The sequence below is a fragment of the Lichenostomus cassidix genome, chromosome 14 (genome assembly GCF_008360975.1).
Source record: "Lichenostomus cassidix isolate B80296 chromosome 14, HeHo_3.0, whole genome shotgun sequence".
Lineage (NCBI taxonomy): Eukaryota > Metazoa > Chordata > Aves > Passeriformes > Meliphagidae > Lichenostomus > Lichenostomus cassidix.
Window position 1 is genome coordinate 4,456,626 of NC_139495.1, and position 22,463 is coordinate 4,479,088.

Below are 22,463 nucleotides of genomic sequence, written 5' to 3' on the forward strand. Positions count from 1 at the left end.
TGATCTGTGCAGGTCCCACAGGGTTCCTCAGGAGCTGGAATTCATCTGGAATTCATCACAGGACTGGATTATAAAGTAGCAATTAAGTGCCAGTGCCTTGTGCCACGACTCAATCAGTCAGAAACACACTGCTCTGTTGGAAACACAGACATAATTCGACTCAGAGATTTAAAACACAATGGCACAAGCTATTTGTCAGCATTAATAATAGACAAGAGCACTTGTCTTTCAGCCTGTTTAATCTACAGGTGAAGCCACAGAGGAAATGCTGCTGTGGGGTTAATTGGGCCCCCTGAAGCTGGGGTCCTGCTCTGGCCCTCACTCACTGTGGGTGAGTGACACAGTCCCAAAACTGTGTGCCTGGTTGAGGGTCTGTTTGAAATCCCACCTAAGAACTGCCTTTGGCATCTCAGTTAATAACAGAGATTTGAAAAATTCTATTTACACCTTTCCGTGGCTGTTTTCTCTTACATAAAACATAGTGACATCCCCTTTGCAGCTTCTGGCAGAAGAGCTGATGCTGCTAAAACATTTCATAATGCACAGGAATGATGCTGTATCCAGTGAGCACTTATCAAAACAGACTTGTTCTACAGCCCCACCAGTCACAAGCAGCTACTTTCTAAAGGAACCAGATTTATCTCCACAATAACAAGCCATGTACCAATTAAACGAGGGTTTCACCAACACCTCCCAGTCTCAAGCACTGTAATGGACAATTTTGAGTAGTTCCAGCAGCAGCAAAGGAATATTTCTTCACTGTGAACATTTCATAGTACAAGGTGAGCTTTGGACAGCTTTTAATATTCACAATAATAAGTTAATTGCAGTTTCATCATCTCCCTAAAAAGGGCTGAGGGACACTGCTATGAGCAGCTCATTCCCACAGGCTGAACTCATCTCGTAAAAGCATTTAAAAATATTATTCTGTACACCATAATCCCAGATTGTACAGGAGGCAATGGAGATCATGCAAGTCTCTTGGACAGCCTTAAACTCCAGAATGGTTCAGTTAATCAGTGCATTTGCGAGCCTCAGCCACTGAGGGTAAGAAAACAAACCCAAATGAGCAGCATGTGGAGCCAGGTCACACCAAGTGCTACGGCTTTTCCTTGCATTAGAGAGGAATGCAAGGTATTCCACATATTATTGACTTTATTTTAAGCAATTCCAGTTAGAGCAGAGGTTTCTGTGTCTGCCTCAGCCGTGTTTTAGCACACCGTGAGAGCAATGCTTCAGTTTAACTGAAAGGCACAGGGCTGAAGGTTAAAACTTGGGAGTGGATTACATTTTCAAAGCATTCCTCTTACTGGGATCAACGGAGAGAGATGCTGAGGCCCTGCAGGAATTCTGAGGACTCTGTCAGAACTTTAATCCCAGCTGCTTTTGGCTGCTCATTGTGAATCTGTCACTCAGGTCCAGTGAGATGGGGACCATGAGGATCACTGTCCAAGGAGGACACCACCACCACCACTGCCAAGTTACTTAGCCTCACCTACCCTACTGCACATTTTTTCTCCACTGCAGATTACTTGCACACAACTTCTACTTTAAATCATGCACGGATAGTGCAAGTCTGGGTTTTTTGCCCCCTGACTGGACTAAGGAGCCCAGGAACACCAGGAGACAGTTGGGGAACACAAAGTGTAAGGACATTGAAGGATGCCAAGGCTGGGTACAACCCAGCTGCTGCTCTTCATGCCACAGCCTCCACTAAGCAAGCAGCTCCTGCTACTCGCACAAGAGGGATCAGGAGCAGCAAAATGACTCCCTTAAAAGCCTAAATTAAGCCCAAATTTTAGCCCACCTCCCCAAGCAAATTTCTATTGTACTGTCACTTCACACAGAGCAGCATTTCATGATTCCCACATTCAGGAATGTAATCTTTCCACATCTTAAGTGTCAGTCCATGCATTACAAGCCATTAAAAAAAAAAAAAAAAACCACAAGAAGATCACCCTTTGTATTCATTATTTATTGACGGTAAAGGAGTCAAAGCTCATAAAAGTTACATTAAGGCTTAATTAAAAAATATAGGATTTAAGAAGTTAAAACTTAGTATAGCAAGTGACCAAAATATCTTCTGTGAAGTTTGCATTAAGGGCTGTAGATGGTTAAAAGGTCATGAGAATATTTACTACAAATTGAAAATAAAGACAGTGAAGACTAGCCCAGGATTATATGAATTGGTCCAGTTAATCCTGCTATTCAAGAACAATCATTAAAAATACTTAATACAATACTGAAACAAAAAAAAAGATACTATCTTAATACTTGTTTCCTTTCCCACCCAAATTCTGGACGCTTAAGGGCACTCAGTGGAGGCACAAGTGCTGAGGGAAGCATTTTTCCCCACCATACACAGCTTTAGACAGTACCTACAAACCTGTTTCTGCTTTGACCATCCTTCTGAAGCCCTTAGAGGCACCAGCTGAGATGCAGTGGCAGAGAACTCAAAGCTACACACATGGATTCAATCCAACAGGACCCTTCCTCCCTGCTACAGCTCCCTAGTGTTATTCCAAGGCATGGCAAAGAGACTAGTTTACCAAATACATTCCCATAAAGCAATTTCAGTAGCACATAATTTGCAAAGCGTATTTGAATTAAGAAACACAGAGCGAAAAATAGGAAATTGAAGGGAGTGGTGTCAGAAATGCTGGTGTTAGAGATGACAAAAAGGCCTGAGCTGAACTGCGGGTCAGGACATTATGTCAGCTTCCAAAGCCTGTCAGAGTAATTTTGGGTGCATTTTTGTTTGTTTTTTCTTCACTGATGAAAAACACTTCAGAGAAACATCTTAGAAGAGAAAATTCATTCAACACTGGCATTACATTTAATTACTTAGAAAACAGCCAGGAATAAAACGCAGTAACCTATTAAACCTTCATTGCATGAAGACAGGAGAAAAAACCTTTCAGCTCAATTTGTGACTTGGAAAATGAGAAGACAGCTCCTCACAGACAAAGGGCCATAAAAATGATTCCTGCTATGCAAGTTCAAGGCATCATTCTTTACCATGATGGTGGGGAGGCTGTGGCTGCCCCTGGATCCCTGGAAGTGTCCAGACCAGGTTGGATAGGGCTTGGAGCAACCTGGGATAGTGGAAGGTGTCCTTGCCCATGGCAGGGGGTTGGAATGAGATGGTCTTTAATATTCTTTCCAACCCAAACCATTCCATAATCACCAGAGAACTTTGTTGTGCTGGAAGTTCTTCTGCACTGTTTTTGTATTAAGTATTTCTTTCCAGTCCAGTTGAGAAATTAGGCTGGGGAATACTGTGGACATTAATCAACTATATATCTGTCTATATGGATTATGAATGAACAAATGCAGAAAACTGGAAATTAATACACTCTTTTAGAAAAACAACACGTGTTGGTTAAAGAATGAATCTTTGACACTAAGTCAGTAGCAGTTATGGTAAAATAACTTTGAAAACTTCCTGGTGAAGAAGACATTGAAGAGAGCTTACATTGGATTGGCAATTTCCCTGCGCAGTCCAGGAGAGGAGACAGGAATATTTTCATTCTCCAAGGGCAAGGAACAGGCAAATCTCTCTCACTACTCTGACAATATCCAGTTCTACTCATAAATACAAATACAGAGAAACTGCTGCACCAGCTTTGAGTACAACTCTCCCTCCTGAGCACAGAGGGCTTTGGAATGGGAACCAAGTTCCATAAGAGAGAGCAAAAGGCATGCACAGAGCACTGCTCTAGAAGTCTGCAGTTCTCGCTAAAAAGACACAGTAACCCAGTAATTCCTGAGGCTTTTATCAGTTTGCAAATGGTTTAAGAATCCTTGTCATTTTCTAGTCACTCCACCACCACAAAGAGGTCAATGTGACAGATTAATGAGCTCTACCATATTGTAAAAAACAAACCAACCACAACACGAAGCCAGGAGAGCCAAGAGGTACCAAGGCTTAAATAAAAAAATCTAAAGGAACCATTAGCCAATACAGCCAACACACTCATTACTGTGTGATGTCTGACTTTTGATCATTCAGGGAAAGATTCCCTACAAACAACACGTAGCCAGCCTGGTTTTAGTATAGGAGTCTTTTATTTCCATATTCAGCTCTTTGAGGGAGACATCCTTTCACAATCTGAAAGGAGGAGGGTATAGCCCGCTGTAGTGCTGCTTCAGCACACTAAAACACATCATACGAAAAATGGTTCTGGTGACTTTTGCCCAACCCAAATGAACAGCTGTCCATGCCCTGGGGACATGGAGAGAGTCCTGGAACCCAAACATCGTGTGTGTGACACAGGGGTGCACTGGGGAATCTCACCTCACTGGCAAGAGGCAAAAACTGCCAGCTGGCAAGGACTGCACGGGAGTTGGGAAGTAAATACTGGTAGTAGTGGATTAAAAAAAAAAATTAATAATCAAACCCTAGGAAAAAAAAAAGAATATAAATTTTAAAGCAGCGCCTTTCCAGTATCTCACTGCAGCAGGCAGCAAGACTTAAAGGCACTACAATGTGTCAGAATGGAGAAAATCTGGTGCATCCACCCTTCCAGAGTGCAAGAATATGGATTAAGAATTCCAAAGTTGATATAGGCTTTCGGAAAATGAACAAACTTCTTTTCAGCACAAGATCTGGTGGAGCTGCAGAAGAAGAAAAGAAGAGGTTAGTTACTGTGCTTTTACACCAACAGCTCAGCCTCAGAAGCTGAGTTGATGAAAGGCTACACCAGCTTGTGTTTCACCTCTTCCTGAACTATTGTGGCTTAAATCCATACACTAAGCAGCTTCTCTCCCTCTTCCTTCCATAAAAGGATCTCCCATGTATGGAACACAGATAAGCCAGGTCCAAATAAAGTCAAAGGTATCAAGGCTATTAATTTTTCTACAGCCCCAATAAGCACATGTTGCACCTGAGCTCTTTAGCAATCTGGAGGCTAAAGAACTGCAGGGGGGCTTACAGCTGTGTATGTCCAGTCTCCCCTTCCTCTTCCTTAAGTAAGATCCTAAATATAACAGAGCAGGAATTCACTGCGAGTTTTAAGTCCTATGTGTCTGTAAAAGTATTTTTCCTCCTCAATACAATGTCAAGCTCACTAAAGGTCATTTCCTACAACAGAGGCTGAAAAGGCAGACTCCATTGCCAACATAAAATATATGAATTCACAAAACATTAAATAAAAGATTTCCCAACAAGCCATGACAGTCAGTACACAAAAATCTGCCATTGCCTGAATTTTAGCAAATTTTTTTAGAAAATAGCTGAGTCCATGCACATATTTAAACATCTCAAAATTTTATCAGTCCACAGACAAATGCTGCATAATCTTTCATACAGTATTTAAACTCTGTCCAGTCTCGTACTAACATGCAAACCTTCCAAAAGGCAAAATTCCTATCTCATACTAACTACAATTCCTCCTACTGACAGAACTTACAGTGATACATTGTGTTCAGAGGCTGACCCTGAGTCTGTTTGATCTCTCTGGCAATACAGAGCATTCTGCTCAGTACAACTCACAAATCTGACTGCCTGCAATTACTTTTTAAAAAAGCTTTTATCTCCTCTAGCCACAGAAAAAAAAACACAAACCAATTCAGAGAACAACACATTCACCAGTGCAACAGACAGACCTAACTCTCAAGCAAATTATCAACTCCATAGCAACAGTTGAGTTTCTTTCTACTGAGAGTTATGTTATCTTACCACAGTTTTATTAATTACTCTGGTTCTGCAAGGGTAATAATTTCTTCATTGATAAAAAATTCCACAGTCTCCTCCTCCCAATCATCAACATTGCTGTCCAGCTCATCTGTGTCTACCCCTGCAATGGAGAAAACATCAACACTGAACACATCAAACAAGGCAGCAATGCAAATATTTTATGCTCTTGGCAGAAACAGACCTTAAACCAGCAGTGAAACAAGAGCTATTTGGTGCTTTAAATCATTACAAGTACATGTGGAATTTATTCAGTGATAATCAAGGCATTACTGTCTCCCACTACAGTTTTATCCCAAGGTCAAACAGTCAAGCTGATGCCTTTTTTCCCCCTTAAATCCTGTCACGATTCAGGACAAAAAGTACAAAAACCTGCAGACAACAGGGGACTGGCTTTAGCAGGAAGCAGAGGGAGGAGAGAAGAGGATGAAGCCCCAGAAGGAGGGGTTTTTCTGGCAAGAGCAGGCAGTTCTGCCCAGCCGTGTGTCTCACTCACCCCCGCGCAGCTCCAGGCGCTCGTTGCGCTGCTCCATGTACAGCTCTTGTGCCATCTTGCGGTACTTCCTGAACTCCTCCATCATCGTGCGCCGCCTCTCCACCAGCTCCTGCAGGGCCACAAAGGGTCAGTAAACCTCCCCACTGAACCAAACCCACACCCCCTGCATTCCTGAGCAAGTCAAGCTTTGTTCTCACCAACACCTTCCACTGAATTAGAAGAAGAAAGATTTTCTTCTGGAATTAAAATGCTGATTTAAAGACTGGCTAATGCGGCAACACACTAAGAACTCCAAAATTTTACCATCTTTGCTTAATGAGGTAACACCAGTTTTTCTCCAAACTCCTTACAGTAGCACCTCTCTGAACTACCTGTTGGACTAATTCTAACCATCTGGATTCAAACGAACACGTGTGATACAGGAAATGTAACTTACATATCACCATCACAAGCTAAGGATAGGCTACAGGAGTTTAATCTGTAATATACTGCAGAAGTGTCTTGCCTTTGAAGCTTTGGACTGGCTCAGGCGATCCTTCTGCTCGAATATCTTGGAGTATTTCTTCAGGTCCTTCTTAATTTGCTGTGAAACAGGAAATTTTATTTCAACTGGAGTATCAGACAAGCAATTACAACCATCATCTTTAAGAACTCCTTTGGTAGGTCTAAGCATGCTATGCCTTTCTGAAAAACGTCTCTCTGCTAGGCAATTTCCTTTCACTATAATTTTGTTCTTCCTGGCTTATAGATCATGTAAGTGCTTCTGCACACATACAACTAGCAAAGTCTGAAGAGCAAAATTCAATTTTACTCTTCTTTATACCCTTTCACCATACCCTAATTGTAAGCACAAATGGTAACCATTTCTATTTTGAGCTTATAATACAGTTAATATCTGCAGACATTCCCAGAAGTGAGGTCCCACACAGCAATGTATTTATTCACACATTCAGGGCAAAAGGCATTGTGTAACAAGCCTCATCCTCAAGAAGATGGAGCAAACTAAGTATGCTTTATACTCCAAATCAATTTCAGCACAAAGCCCCTGGAACACCCTACCTTTATCTGATCCTCACTGAGCAGGGTAGCTGGTCGTGGTCTCCAGAGCAGCTGACAGAACCTGTCTTTGTTGTTTTTCTGAAGCAGACGGCCTTGGAAGGTCCATAACCAATATGCATTGTCCACCTGGAAGAGCAGTGCACCAGCTCAGCCAAGATAAGCTTTCACTTAACAATAATTTCTGAGGACTCCATTGTTTAAAACTGTGCTGCAGGTTAAGTCATTTGACCCAGTGACAGGTGCTAATTTTCTCTTCCTAACCCATAGCCCTTTCCAATACCACTGGAAGAGCAAGCAGGGGTGGGGAAAAGAGGTGCATCAGTACCTTGTGGCTCCACCAAGACACAGAGGTGACAATGTATCTGCCCGTGGGGTCCCACTCCACATCCGAGGCTGTGTAGTGCTCCGCGATGTTCATCATGGTGCAGTCGGATGTGTCAACAAATGCTAAGGCACCATTCATGCTGCACAGGCAAAACAAAACATTGATTTACACATCAACATAGCCTGGGGTTTTAAAAGCATTTCACAAGCTGCATCTCTACAACTCCTCATTACAAACCAATTCCCACAGCAGCCAAGAGACACGTTTGTGCCAGTCTGTGGCTGGAAAGAAACATGATGGATAAAAACAAAACAGCAAGTAAGAGCAACACTTCTGTTTCTATGTTCACTGACCCTTAAGAATACAAATAAAATGGGTTAAAGTCACAGTAAAAACATGCTCTAGGCAAGCTACAGCCAAAGCTTAACAAGCATATGCTTAGACATAGTAGTGAAGAAGAGATAAAAGGAAAGATTTGTAAAATGAACAGCAGTGGTTTTTTAAATGCATGTGAAAGCAAGTATTACTTGACTGGTTAATAACAACAATTTTCACTTGTTGTAAAGTGAAACTTTCTTGATAATTTTTTCACCAAGCAGCCCTGTCATTAACAGGCATTGCCCATGAAAGGGCACAAGGCTATGACAACAACAAATGCATCACAAGAGCCACGTGCATGTGCAAACTGGATTTGCTCAGGGTCAGTATTTAACTTAAACAGCTCAAAGGTGTTTGTAAATATCCACTTTTCTGTTGAAAAATACATTCTTCATTTGATGTGGCAAAAATAAGAACTGAAAGCTGCAAAGGACTAAGCTACATCATAAAGTTGCATCTCTGCCTTTGCTTTTGCAAAGCTCAATCAGGATTACAGCAATCAACATCCACAGGTAGTGTAGCTCTTTTCCTCTTTAAAATGAGTGGTGTTCAGCAGGCTCTGCAACACTCACCTTCTGAGGCCAGCCAACACTACAAACTGTCCCTGGGGACTCCAGAATATCGTGTTTGCCTGCTGTTTGTCAAACGTTTCTGAAAAGAGACAACGCAAATTCAGAAAGAGATCTCAATCCAATGCCATCAGTTACAAGCATCAACCCCATCAATTTCTCAAGAGACATAACAAACAGCCATAATTCTCAGTTTGCTGCATTTATTACCACGCAAGAGGCTTGGTTATCTGCACTTTTCACTTGCTTTTCACTTACTTATGAGTTCTATTTTCCCGTTGTTTTTGACATGGTAAAAGGAAACAGAAATTCGTGGAGTTTCTCCATGCAACACAGCAAACTTGCTTCCATTTGGTTCCCAAGCAAAGGCTATGATGCTTTCTGTAACAAGAGGAGCCAAAACGCTGTTAAAGAACAATACAAACCTCTGATTTCAAGTAGTTACCAAAGAAAACCAAGATATTGAGGAGATGGAACCCATTACATAACAGACTTTCTTTTATAACACAGGTTGATAAGGCAATTGCAGGGAGTCAAGGTAAGTGTTTTTAACTATAGCTCTAAGTCTTCCATCATATACAAGATAGTAGGGCTGATATATGAGTCTATCTTGATTAATAACACATTTTCAGTTCTGTCATTTTTCCACTCAGTCACAGGCATGAACAGCAACAGAAGTTTTGATTTTTCATTTTTACATGAGATGTCCTGCAACATTAACAACCTAACTCCTTTCTAAAGAGCTAAATTCCTAATTATGCCATGTGCTGACAAGAACTTCAAAGAAACACACAAGCATCTATACAAAAAAGTTCAAGCTCAAAAGTAAGGAAATACTTGGCATTACCTTTCATTTCCACCACATCCACTGGCACCTGTTTCTCTCTCATGCGGAATATTTCAAAGTTGGTCACTACTCCCTGTAAAGGCCAAAATCAGCTCATTATCCAGCACAGAAAGAGCAGAGTAAATAATTTTATCACTAGGCATAGAAGGACAACTCCACAATCAGCCTATTAGGACACAGGATGAGAGTGAGTCAAGGTTTATTGCTTAAATGAGAGCAGATAAACACTATATGCCTTCTTACAAAAAACATTACAAATTGGTTCTGACAAAGAGTAACTTCAGAATTGTACAAAAGCATTAATTTTTTTTCAGACTGTTATAAAATTTAATTAATTCAGATAAACATGGCACATTAGCCAGCCTGACCTGCATGCTGTTCAACAGCTGTTTAACTGTGAGCAGCAGAAGAGGTGAGGAGGCATATATCTCTCAGAAACCAAAGGCCACTAAAGGGTGCAAACATTCCATACATTTTGCTTTCCACATGCTTCAAATTCAAATGGAAAAAATTAAAAATAGCTTTGACATCATATAATTTACACTGCCTATATTAAAAGACAGTACTGTAAGAAAAGGAAGCACGAGGCAGAACCAAATTTTACCAATAAAATCAGAGTCCATGTACCTGTGTGCCTTTGGGAGTCCTGTCTACCTTCACACACAGGTAGTCCCCGTTCTTCTGCCAGTGCAGTTTACAGTCTACTACGTTGAACAAATTCCGCACACGAATTTCTTGTCTAGAAGGCAGCTGCATCAAAGTCACTCTTGCTGGGATGTCTTTGTCCTCAGGCACCCAGAAAGCAATTATGTTACCACCTGGAGACCATGAGAAGTCTCTACAGGAACAAAGTTAAAAATGCCATTTTAATTTTCAGTTAGAGATACAACAAGCAGAAACCATTTTCCTCATTGTATCTGAATGTTGCAGACAAAAATCAACTCTCAGTAATAAAGACAGGCACGGACACATAATAGAGGGCCATTTAATAACCATAGCAAAGCAGATTTTTAAGCACCTATTTAAATTTGCTATATCTTATCAGTACATCTCACCAAAAAGCAAGGCTTACACACAAAGTAACTGCCAAAAATCTAGGAACAAACGAGCAGAAGAACCCATCCATATTAAATTACCATGAAGCCCATCTTCTTGCACCTGGGTACACTTAATTTTCTTGTTGCTTTACAGAAATGTACTTTAAAAACTCTCACAGGAGTCAGTGTCTTGTACAGACACAGCACACTGCTCTAAGCCAGCACAACAACCTTGTTAGCAAGATATTCCCTAACAAACTGAATTCCAGTCTGGTTTTGTAGGCAAGGAACAGGACTCCCAAGCTAGACCCTGGATTAAGCAGTACCACAAAGAGGATTTCACAGCACAGAATCTGTCAAGTGTATTCATCAATAAATTGAAAGTTTTCCATTTCTTTTTGCCACTTTGTCTAATTTAATGACCTCAACACATGTAAGGATGCTTGCCCTAGGCGACAGTCGAAAGATTCCTCACCATAACAAATCCCCAGACAAAAGGATTCCAGCTAAGGAGCACAGTTATAATTACAAGGGAATAGACTCACCTTATCCCATTGATTTTCAAGCTCTTTTTGTCCAACAAACCCATAGACTAAAAGATGAGAAAAGGACAAATTTTCAAGTTAGTAACATTCTTATATTTATACACACACTTTCTACTCTCATTATTATGCAAAAAAAAAGGCAAGAACTTACAGGTGTTTCATAGATGCTGAGGGTATCTGAAGTCATTCGAGCAAAGAATTTACCATCATGACTCCATCTAAGCAAAAAGGAAAAAAAAATTAAATTGGAACTGCCTTTTTATTAAATGAAGTCTGGGACCACAACTCTCTAATTCTGTTTCTCAACCTACTTAAAAATAGGCCAGTGAGCTGAGTTTTCACAGTGGAATCCTCTCTTCTTTTGGCCAGTCAGAATATCCCAGATGATGATAGCCTGAGGGTCATCCTGAGTGTCCATCAAAGGGCTGAAGGTCACTAAATACCTACAAAAGAAAGAATCAATTTCACTATTGAAATTTCATCTAGTATGCCAGCAGGCTTTCATCCAAGTAGTATTTACATATCAGGCACTTTTAAACAGCAGTTTCTTTAATGGGATTTTTCAGGGGTGGGGGAAGTAAGAACAGGATGATAAAGGAGGAGGAAGCTTCCTTGGCATCTCTCTGGCTGATAAGATTCCAGATTTATGTGAAAGTCTTTCCATATTGATGTTACAAGGGAGGGGAACTCACCAAATACACTGTTACTTATTATATAGTTTTAACATGAGAACAACATTGGTTTTGAGCCAACATCATTGACCTTATCCCACCCACACTACAGGGATACTGGACATCTCCATTTAAACACAAATAATCTCTTTAATACAATAAAGCATAGAACCCAACTGCTTCCAAATACATTACTTGAAAACTATCAACACAAGATGCATCTCAGCCCTGAAATTATTTTACCCTTTTCTCTAGAGCTCTTTAATGTTAAAGAAAGCTTAAAGGATTCATTTCAGCACTACAGATTTAGAGGATGCTACTCATGTCTCATGCTTTTGAGCCCTTAGCCCAAACCAATGTCATGCTCTGTACCTTTCACAGGGTGAGAAGTCAATAAGCTGCACTCCTTGGTGGCTAAACCTTTGAATCTGCTTGAACTTCTCTCCACCCCACAGTGCAATGCCTCTCTGGTGGAACGTAGCCAGGTAGGTGCCTTTGGGAGACCAACGGACATAGGTCTCTGTCCACCTCTGGATTTAAACAGAACAAGTACACACAAAAGTTTAATTTCATGCTGTGTTCTTAAAAGGGAAAGAATTAACACATGGTTTGTAGCAGCACATTTTGTAAATCCCTCAGCTAAGTGAAGATCTCAGGATTTATGATAATTGTGACTAATTGTGGTGTTTAATTTCATGCACATGATGTACAATACTTATTCTTCAGGTTGAAAACTGTCACTTGAGACCTTTAAAATTCACAGAACACCTAAGACATTTTCCAGGTAAAGTGACATCCTTTGTATAGTAACAATTAAACCCACCTAACACCCTGAGTTTCCTTTTTTCAGCCCTCGTAAGAACATACTCTTCTCAGAAGTAAGGGTAAGTATTTCAAATAAAAATTAAAAAAAGGGTATTTCAATATATTTTTGAACAACACAGCTCTTAACCCTCAGCTAGGAGAAGTTTCAGCAATACAGACCACAGTCAGAGCCCATGGTGATGAGCAAATATTCTCACCATCCCAGAGCCAACTTCCTTCTACTGTTAATACACAGTGGTTATTAAGGAAAATGCTCCTGGGTCCTAACAGTTCCCGGCAAGTCCAGGGCCTGCAGCAGACAGGCAGACTAACTCTCCTTTTTAGGTGCCATTACCAAACCAGCTATTCCTCTTTAACACCTCTGTGGTCAGCACAAAAGCAAGGAGTCATCTGAAGCAGCAAACATAAGCACATATTCAGCTCGAATGAATAGTGCTCCTCAAACTCTGACTGTGCATTCTCAGGTCTTTCTGAATCACCTATAACAGAGAGATGAAGGAAACTAATGGGCATCATAGACCAGTTTAAAAAAAAAAACAGCCAACCACCACCACAAACTCCAAAAAGTTCACTCCACATTTCTCTTACCTAAGCAGCTACATCTAATTCTAAAGGATGTGATTTTCGCCTTCACAAGGAAGAAAATAGTATTTCAGCAATGGGAAAAAGACTTTTTTTTTAAATTAAAAGCTGCAATGTCATAAAATGAAGGAGACTGGCAATGTAACTGCAATCTCCAGTACTTCCAGGACACTCACTGCTCTGTCCTCAATCTGAACAGGTTCCTTGATGTCATTCCAAAAAATGGATGTCCTGTCTCCCGACTCAAAGATCACACTGTACTGATCCCTACAGTCAGGGTCTTCCAACCAGTACCGGAGATTCCCCTAAGAACAACAGAGCAAAAAGACTATTAGTGAGTCAAAGGCTAAGACAGCAAGTTTCACAAATTATTATCCATCTGTCAGGAAGAAGTTGGTCTTATCAGACAGTGCAACTTTGGTGTTTTACCACTGCAAACAAGTTTTTGAAGTGAAATTAAAGAATTCCATCTACTGGATACTGGAGGCCAAGAGAGCATATCATAAAAAGGAAGAGCTTCAAGGTGGTTTGATGATGTTTAATACTTCTTGTTTAAAGTAAGTCATTTGTTGTTTTGGTTTTTTTTAAAAACCTATCCTTTCTTCCACCAGACTATTTATAAAGCTACTGCTAACAAACACCAAAGTTTGCCTCCAACAATTAAAAATATAAAAAGGTGCTTTTGAAAATCCATTTTTAAATTACTTGTGCAAAATTATTATTTGCTTTTAAGTTTTATCCTTCGTGTAACTATTAAGCAAAAGCATCAAGTTCCTTCCATCACTTCATGATAGTGAGGATGAAGGAACAGAAGCATGTGATTAGCACTGCTATTTACAACACTATTAACACATGGTTTCTATTTTCATATGGACAGTCCAGCAATGAAGCAATCATTTAATATTAGGCTGAACATTCTTTCCACTTTTCAAAAAAGTCCTTACCAAATCCTTAAATGGCTGTTTCTCAGGGATTTCCCATTCATCACTTATTGTCATGTACCTGAAAGAGCAATTTCATTGGTTACACTCCAGGCAGGCACTCTGGATTAAAATCTCTAAATCTACAGGTAACACACAATTACTGCACTCACTTATCAAAGTCTGTGAAGAGGTTGACTCTGAAGGTGTGCTGCTTATCCAGTTTGTATCCATCTGCATTCTTCACAGCATCCACAGCATGAGAGGGAGACATGTACTCCAGGAAGATGTACCTACAATGAAGGAAAACCAAAGTAGGAAGAGATTGTTGACTACAGAACAGGTTCATAATACAGAAGAAACAACAGGGATGAATTAAGAATTCAGTACAGAGTATCCACAAGATAACTTCTTGTCTTGTCCTTAACCAATTAGGGTCAACAGCAATTAATCTCCATTTTGGCCACAGGCTCACACATACTGTCTGTTTAACTATTTAACTGTCTGGGCCTGACCTCAATTAATCTGATATCCTTTCTGAAATGGGCCAGACCCAGTAGTGAATGCAAGTTCAACACAACCAGGACAACAATGAGAGCCAGGAACAGGCAGGTTACATCCACAACTCTTCCCAGCTGAATAACAGGTCATGTTTAGGATCTGTAACTTGCTGTCACAGGCATCTCAAAGCACCACTTTTGTTTTTCAACTACACAACTCCACTTCCTTCTGACCACTAATCCAACTTAGTCTGTAGCACCACAAGACTCAAAACTAATGGTATCCTGAACACCATCAGACACTGCCTGAAAGAAAAGTATCAATACAGAAAGACAGAATCATTTTCTCATGCTTCTCATGCTGACCTTACAGAAGCAACAATCTTTCCACACCAGAAAACTCACTTGTTTTATGTCTTCTAAACTATGGATTCCTCCAATACTCAGAATATATGCTACAGATACTGACAGTTTATTTTGCAATAAACAGTCCAGCCACTGTTACTAAGTTTTCAGCTCAACTGGACCTTTAACTTCCTGATTTGCCATAGCAGAAAATTAACAAAAAACTCCTTATGTAGTACTACACAGAAATCTGTCTCCAAACCCAGCTAAATTGATTCTGTAATTAATCCCCTCCACACTCCACTATGGAGCCTAATGAGCTATTAAGCTTTTCAGTTCCCTCAGGAACCTGTTTGTCACTGAGAGGGATGTGAGGACTGCACAGACAGAGGCAGAAAAAAGTGATGACAATAACTATGAGCGCATCATAAAAACTGGCCATAAAATATTGACTTACCCTTTTGTTTTTCCATCTGCTTCTGGATAAAATTCATTGATAATTTTACCAAACTTGGAAAATATCTTGTGGATGACATTCTTCAGTTTCTCCAGTCGGTCTGGTCCAACCTGGGGCACATTATCCACGACAATCACCGAGTCTATTCCATCTGCTTCCTGTGGCTGATCTTTCAGGATGTCACCAAGCAGTTCTGCAAAGACAAGGCACTGGTCACATCATGAAGGAGGAAAACAAAGGTGAAAAGAACAGCGAGAGTAAGAGAACAGAGAGACTTCAAATTTCAAGAAATTTCATGAATCATTAAAGAAACTTGGTAGTGAATGAACATTTTGTCAGGAAAACAACTGAAGTGAATGCACAAAATTCCAACAGCACTTTTTGGCTAAGTGACAGGATTATGTGGTTTCATGGCAAACTTTAAGCAGCCAACTCTTGAAGTCTTTCTTAAAAAACCACTTTACTATTACTATCAGTTTCTTTCAGGAGATGGAACTGGCTCACAAAGTCCTCAAAACCAACAATAGCACAGACAACTACATGATTTACTAACCAAACTCTGACCAGTTCTCTTGCTCAAATTATAACCAGATGACTTTGATAAAAATAAATGTAACCTGTACCTTCCTCCCAAATTATACAAATTTTAGCATAATTCAAAACTATCTGCCATACTGGAAGCTCTGCATGTCTCAGCATTACTGTAATTATGTTTAAGAACTCACACTCCATCTAAACCTTTAATTAAGCACAAAAATGAAGGTCTAAGGCAAGACACTTAAAACTATATTTAAGCTCTGAGAAGACAAGCACACATCTTTTCACATGTGATATTCTTCAGACATATTGATTCCTGAACATCTGCTGTAAGTTTTAAGCTCATGTGAAGATCACTATAAAATACAAGACTACAAAGAAAGTAAGTTCACACCACCATACTTTTGAATTAGATAAAAACTGGAGAGTCACACTATCTGTAGCATTCACAGACTAGGAAAAAAATCCAAATACATGAAGAAACACTTAAAATATGAGAACAAACTAAAAAAGGTGTTGGATAGGCTGGTATTCTGAAGACATTAGATTTTTTTATGGTTTTGTAATTCAAAAAATTTTTCTGCCCAGAAACATCACTGGAAAGATCTCCAGCAATGAAGAAATACGAGAAATATGCTTACTTTGAATTGCAAACTACTAAAAAGTTGCTTTCTACAACTTTAAGCTTCAACAGGTTGTTACACATGAAGCTTTCCTCTGATCTGGGGCAATGTGCTTCACAAATGTTTAGTCCATCACCACCAAGATTATGCAGCACCTACAGAACGTTGCTGTTTGTAGTATTTATCACTCAAAAATATGATCTCCATGTGCATGTAAGAACTACAAATAACAATAAAAAATACACAAAATGACAGCATGTCCCAAAAGGACATTTCCAAAGGAGTCTACAAGCAAAAGGAAAAAACCAAAGCAAAACACAAAAAGGTGATTTTTAGGGCTCCTTTAGTCATTTTTTCATAACCACCTCTCACAAAAGACTCTCTAGGCCTACAAACAGGCCAAGGAATGCATGTTTAGATTCCTGTAGAGGAATGCAATACCCTGTACTGAGTCAAAGCTGTAACAGACTAAAGACAAATCCCCACACTGTGCCCTTAAATTCAAAACTATGAACAAAGGAATCTTCAAAGAGCAAGAAGCTGGTTCAGCCAGCTCTGACTGCAGCCAGAAGGGAAGCAGGGTGTGGTGGGTACAGGGTTATCTTCAGCTGGCAGTATTTTAAGGACCACTGTCATTATCTGAACTAAAGCTTCATTGGTATATAAGTAGTTGTCCAACACATCCCTTCTCCTGCTTTAACTTGGATTAGCTGCTCTTTCATGCCACTTCCACCCAGGGGAAAGAAAGGGGCAGTAAAAGAGCTGAGATGTTCCAGTCCTAAAGCTGGTCCATCTCACAGGGGTTCCTGAGGATCTGCGTTATGGTGAGCATTGAAACAGCCTTTTCTTGGTCACACTGGACTGCTTTTCTCCTCGGGGAGGCACCAGAATAATGGGAAAGGAATAAGGAAGCTCAAGAACCAACAGACACAGGTGGAAAGCCAGACCAGCAAGAGTGACTAAACTTAAATGCTACCAACACTGGATTTCATACAGCTGAGAAGCTAACCAAATTAATTAATAATAAAATAGGTGGGGATGGAAAATATGCCCAGTTTCTCAGAAAAAACGGAACATAACAATCCTAGATGTACACAAAGTCTATTAGGCAAGCACTCCACAAAAAAGAATCCAACTTCAAGGCAATTTTGCCAAAGTCTCCTCAAGAAACAAATATAAAAGTTCAAAGAGCTGTTCTACAGACTGCTAAACTGAGAACAGCAAACACTTCCTTAATCTATGATATCTGGCTGCTGTTTTAATAAACTAAACAAAGCACTGGAATGCAAGAATGCACCTGTATCACCTGTATTCCACTGCCTGTTGAGATAACTGACTGATTTAAAATCCTGTGCTTTAGAAACATCTTTCCAGCTTTGATACATGTAACAGACCCTACAACACCCAGAATACACGAACGTGAGACCCTACAACACCCAAATGCTGAACAAATAATGGTGAAACAAGTACTTCTGCTATTCAAAAACTAATAAAATCTATCTAGAGAGACCTATCTGAAAAGCACTAAAATATGGAGTTCTAACTTTTGTATGACAAACCCACGTATAAACCTTTGTTATCTATGCAGTTATACAACAGCTTTACCATTTTAAGGCAGTCAATATCCACTACTTTCAAGAGCCTGGGGGTGACACTTTTAACTACCAGAAACAATTTTTCCGTATTTTCTTTTCACAAAGTACTCTTGTCACATCTTCACGAGCAGTAACTCTCCTCAAACCCTATTTACCTACAGATTTCACTCTGGATGCACAGAAAAATCCAGAACGATGGAACCTAACCACACCTAGCTTGTAACAACCACATCAACCACTTAAAACTTCTGTTTCTACAGCTGAGTTTAACTAATGAAGGCAAAGGGAAGGGAGACGAGCTGATGATTCTACTCCGAGAGGGCAGCCCACGTTTGAGGTGCAACAGCAGATTTTAGAACAGCAGTGTTGTGCGGAGCAGAGATAACTGAGAAAAAGGCTCATTTCAGAAGCACAGCTCCGATGCAGAGCGTCCCCCGGCCTGGCCCCGGCTCCGGACAGTGCCAGCGCTCCCGCGGCTCCTCCCGTCCCGCACCTTCGTCGCTGATGTCGTCCACGAAGTCCTCGGGGTCGCTGAAGGAAATCTCGTCCTCGGGCTCGGCCGGGGCGGCGGGCGCGGCCTCGCCGTTCTCCTGCGCCGCGCCGGGCTCGGCCTCGGCCGGCAGCTCGGACTTGGGCTCGGCCGCGGGCTCGGCGCCGGCCTCAGCGCTGGGCTCGGGCTCGGGCTGGGCCCTCACGGGGCTCTGGCGGCCGGACTGCGGCTGCTGCTCGGGCGGCTGCTCGGGCTCCGCGGCGGGCGGAGGAGGCTCGGGGGGTCCCGGCGGCGCCTCGGACTCGCCTCCTCCTTCCTCCTCCTCATCTTCTTTCTCCTCCTCCTCCTGCTCCTGCTCTTGCTGCGGCGGCTCGGCGGGCGGCGGCGGCGCGTCCGTGTGCTCGGGCTCCTCGGCGGGGCCCTGCGCGCCGGGCGGCGCGGCGGCCGCGGGGCTCTCCTCGGTGTCCTGCATGTGGCGGCGGCCGGGGCCGGATGCGGTGCCGGGTGTCGGTGCGGTACCGGTAGCTGTGCTGGGTGCGGGGTCTCGGTGCCGGTCCCGGTCCCGTCCGGAGCGCGGCGGCCGAAGGCGGGGGAGGGGCGGGGCGGCTCCTACGGCCGGGCCATGTGCGCCAGGCCCAGCGGCCCGCGCGCCCGGCGCCTACCAACGCGCACCCAGCGACAGGGGGGATCCCCGTCCCCGCCGCCGCTCCCGCTCGCCGCCGCCTTCTCCCCGCTCCGCGCACAAGCGATTTCGGCCCCTTTGCCAACCCTGTCTCGCCCAGCCAGCGGCAGCTTCTCTATCTTCTCACCGCACCGTACGCCTCGCACCCCTGTTCCGTGGCTGCTGTGGTTGAGCCCAAGATGGCGCCGCCTTCCATTCTACTGAGGTGGGGTCCGGCCGAACCATTTTTCGGGGGGCACCGTTGCATTTAACTGTACTGACGCCCAGTGAAGCCTCTCTGCATGCGCGGCCACGTATGTCGCTGCCCAGCACTGGGCAGGCGGTGACAGGACAATGTAATGGTGTCAGGACAGCGCACTGGCGCGAAACCCCGCTTGCCGCCCCCTTATAATCTTTCACCGTGGATTAGCCCGAAGGCTGTCAGCGCGCGCGCGGGCTCTACCAAGATGTTGTAGAAGGGGAGGCGCGCTGACATCGACGCTGTCGTGCGAGGGCGCAGCGAGGGCGGTGGGTGAGCGCTCCCCCCGCGGCGGCGGGGCGGTGTGGTAGGGCCCGGCGGTAGCGCCACATCAGCCGGGCGGGATGGCGGGCTGGGGCTGAGGGGGCGCTGGCGGCGGCTGGGGCCGGGCGGCTTCCGAGCCCTGTGTTCATCCCACAGCGACCCTTGGGAGTTTTTAATAACATTTTTCGTGAGGTACAGATGACAGTGGCCATGCCGCAGCGCCCCGGTTGGCGGGAGAGGCCTTCAAGGGTCGGTGACCTCCCGGTGCAGTGGAAGGACAGTGATCTGAGGGGTCACCGTGCACACTGCTGGCGGCTTCGCATGAGTTTTAAGTGGTTTCTGAACTGGTAAAGCTCCCATCTCTCACACACTGGCTACCGACGTGACTGACCTGAGAGATCTGAGCAGATGTTATCGACTAAAGCACCTCAGGCTGGTGAAGAATTCGTGAAGTGTGATTTCTGCCAGCATGTGTGCTAATACAGTATATTCAGAGTGGCTAAGGGGACTTGGAATTCGCCTCGGATACCATCTTGAGGTGGCAGCTTTAGAGGAAAAAGATCTCGAGAAATAATTCATCTGTTCGAACGTAGAGACGAACAGTTGCATTTTGAGTAGGATTTCTGATTTTTTTTGTGCCAGTGCTTTCAATCAATCATCAAAACAGGCAATGCCAGCATTCAAACAAACAAACAAAACCGAAGAGCAGAGCAGGTACTGTACGCAGCATTTTAAAATTAGACCTTTTCTCATATTGCATTATCTTCCACGTTTTGACAAAGTAATGAGGGAAGATGTTTTAAACTAAGGCAGACACGTCAGTTGTGTAGTTTATCAAACAGTCACACGATGGCATCCGAACTCCGCTCCGATTCCATTCCCTGTTGAAGCCCCGGGCTCGAATGAATGGAAACGATGACTGGCACTTTGTGCAGCTGTTTTCCCCCTCATTGTATCATAGTAGCTGACCAGACTCTGACTTCTGGGTCAGCATCAGCACTGACACTGTAAAGCGAACAGAAAGTGCTGTTTCCTGCCATCACAACCATGAGTTTCTCCAAATGTGAGGCAGCACATGGCTGCTGTTCAATCCATGGTCCCAGCTGGGTCCTCAGTATTCCATGGGTCTTCCAGGAGTGTGTATGTGGTCTGTATTGCTTTTGTTTCACCAATCTCACCGTTGTCTGTATTGTTGGAATGTGCAATTTCTGCAATTACCCTTTTTCCTGTTTGCACTTTTGCAGTCACTTTGGTTAAACAGTGGATCTAAACATTGGATTCTCTTTTTCCCTGACGTTGCACGGCCTGCTCTTTGCACTTTCCTGTGCTTTTCAGCAATTTTTGATTTATCTGCTCTTCCTTCCTTCCTTCTCCCTTTCCTTTCTCTGTTGAAATTTCCCCAGTCCCTGTCATATCTCGATGCTATTCTTTTTCTTCCAGTCCTTACTCAGCAATCTGAGAGAGAATGGAACAACTTTTAAACCCACAGATTCTGACACTGGCAGCTGAAGCCTGTTCCTTTAATTATTCCACATGCAAAACTCCTAATCAGTGGGAAATCTGAGGGAAGAAATCTAGCAGAAATAGCTTTTTATAACACAACTTTCCAACCAGCAGTGCCTCGTGAATTTTATTGCATGCAGGTGATCTGAGAATAGTGGAGCTGACAGCTCGGTTTCCTAAACTGAATTCTGAAGGAGTAACCAAGTTCTTGTATGAAATTTTATCTAATCCTGGCAGGACGTGCCCAGAATGACACATTGTGAGGCAGGGCCTGGGGTAGGGACCTATTTCTGCATTGCATTTGTCACCTGGAACCTGCTGGTTCAGCCCCTCTGCTCTGGTGAGACTCACCTAGAGTCCTGCATCCAGCTCTGGGGTCCCAGAACAGGAAGGACATGGACCTCTTGGAACAAGTCCAGAGGATTCTATGACATTTGCCCTTTTTTTTTCCTTAGTGTTTATTGCTTCTTTCTGCTCAAGGTTTTCCAGAAGCTTTTGCTGCAGTTACAGCAAATACAGAAGCGTTCAATAATTTACGTCAAGCAGACTCTTTCTGGCCCCATTCAAAAATTATTTCTGCAATTGAATTATTTTTCACAGTATTTTTCTTCAAGACTCCAAAGCAATCTTCAGCTGAGAATGCCTTATTTATACCAAATAAATAGTTATGCTATTAGCTTAAGTACAGACCAATCAAAAATCTATAGCTAAATGAGAACATGTTGATTCCTCCATTCATTTTCTCAAAAAGTGCTATATAGGCGAAAAATCCTGTGGCGCTCAGTGCTCGGAAGTGCTGAGCAGGCAAAACTCTGCTCGGCTGCTGTACAAACATGATTTGAAGGGCCTCTCAGCTTAAATAATGCCATGCTTTTTTAATTTTATCCACAGCTTTCGTCTGCACCCACGCTCGTGGGGACTGAGCTGAAATGGCACTGAGGGAGGAGGAAAAGGAGAATCACTTGACTCATTCACATCTTTGCAGCAGCACAAAAACTTTCAAGGGGGAGCATTTTGGGTCACAATTACCCCTGAAATAATTCTCACTTCTTAATTTTCTGGTTTAGTTCTCACTGCATATAGTGGAGGTGACTATTTAGTTTCCCATGATTAAGGATCAGGAACATTAATTAGTGAATGTATCCAATACTTTGGATATTGAAAACGTAAAGCAATTATTTTTATGGATTGGTAACATCTCAGTCTGGAGATCCAGAATTTATAAAGATTTTTGCTTGTCTGATGGTGTTTTCAGGAAAATCACTGCATAAAACATGTGC

The 22,463-nt window shown here is 42.6% G+C and overlaps 1 protein-coding gene across 1 annotated transcript; it reads right to left on the bottom strand.

The window, feature by feature from the left end:
* Nucleotides 1–4,049: 4,049 nt before the first annotated feature.
* EIF3B (eukaryotic translation initiation factor 3 subunit B) lies at nucleotides 4,050–19,496 on the bottom strand. Its single transcript, XM_085074551.1, has 19 exons — nucleotides 18,500–19,496; nucleotides 15,252–15,444; nucleotides 14,123–14,242; nucleotides 13,974–14,031; nucleotides 13,206–13,334; nucleotides 11,995–12,152; nucleotides 11,263–11,394; nucleotides 11,103–11,169; nucleotides 10,952–10,998; nucleotides 9,997–10,207; nucleotides 9,370–9,442; nucleotides 8,781–8,903; nucleotides 8,526–8,604; nucleotides 7,576–7,714; nucleotides 7,251–7,376; nucleotides 6,697–6,774; nucleotides 6,192–6,300; nucleotides 5,681–5,798; nucleotides 4,050–4,617 (listed from the first exon to the last, which is right to left on the bottom strand). The coding sequence occupies exons 1-18, from the start codon at nucleotides 18,966–18,968 to the stop codon at nucleotides 5,695–5,697; spliced, it is 2,415 nt and encodes an 804-aa protein (XP_084930677.1). The 5' UTR covers nucleotides 18,969–19,496; the 3' UTR covers nucleotides 4,050–4,617; nucleotides 5,681–5,694.
* Nucleotides 19,497–22,463: the final 2,967 nt, after the last annotated feature.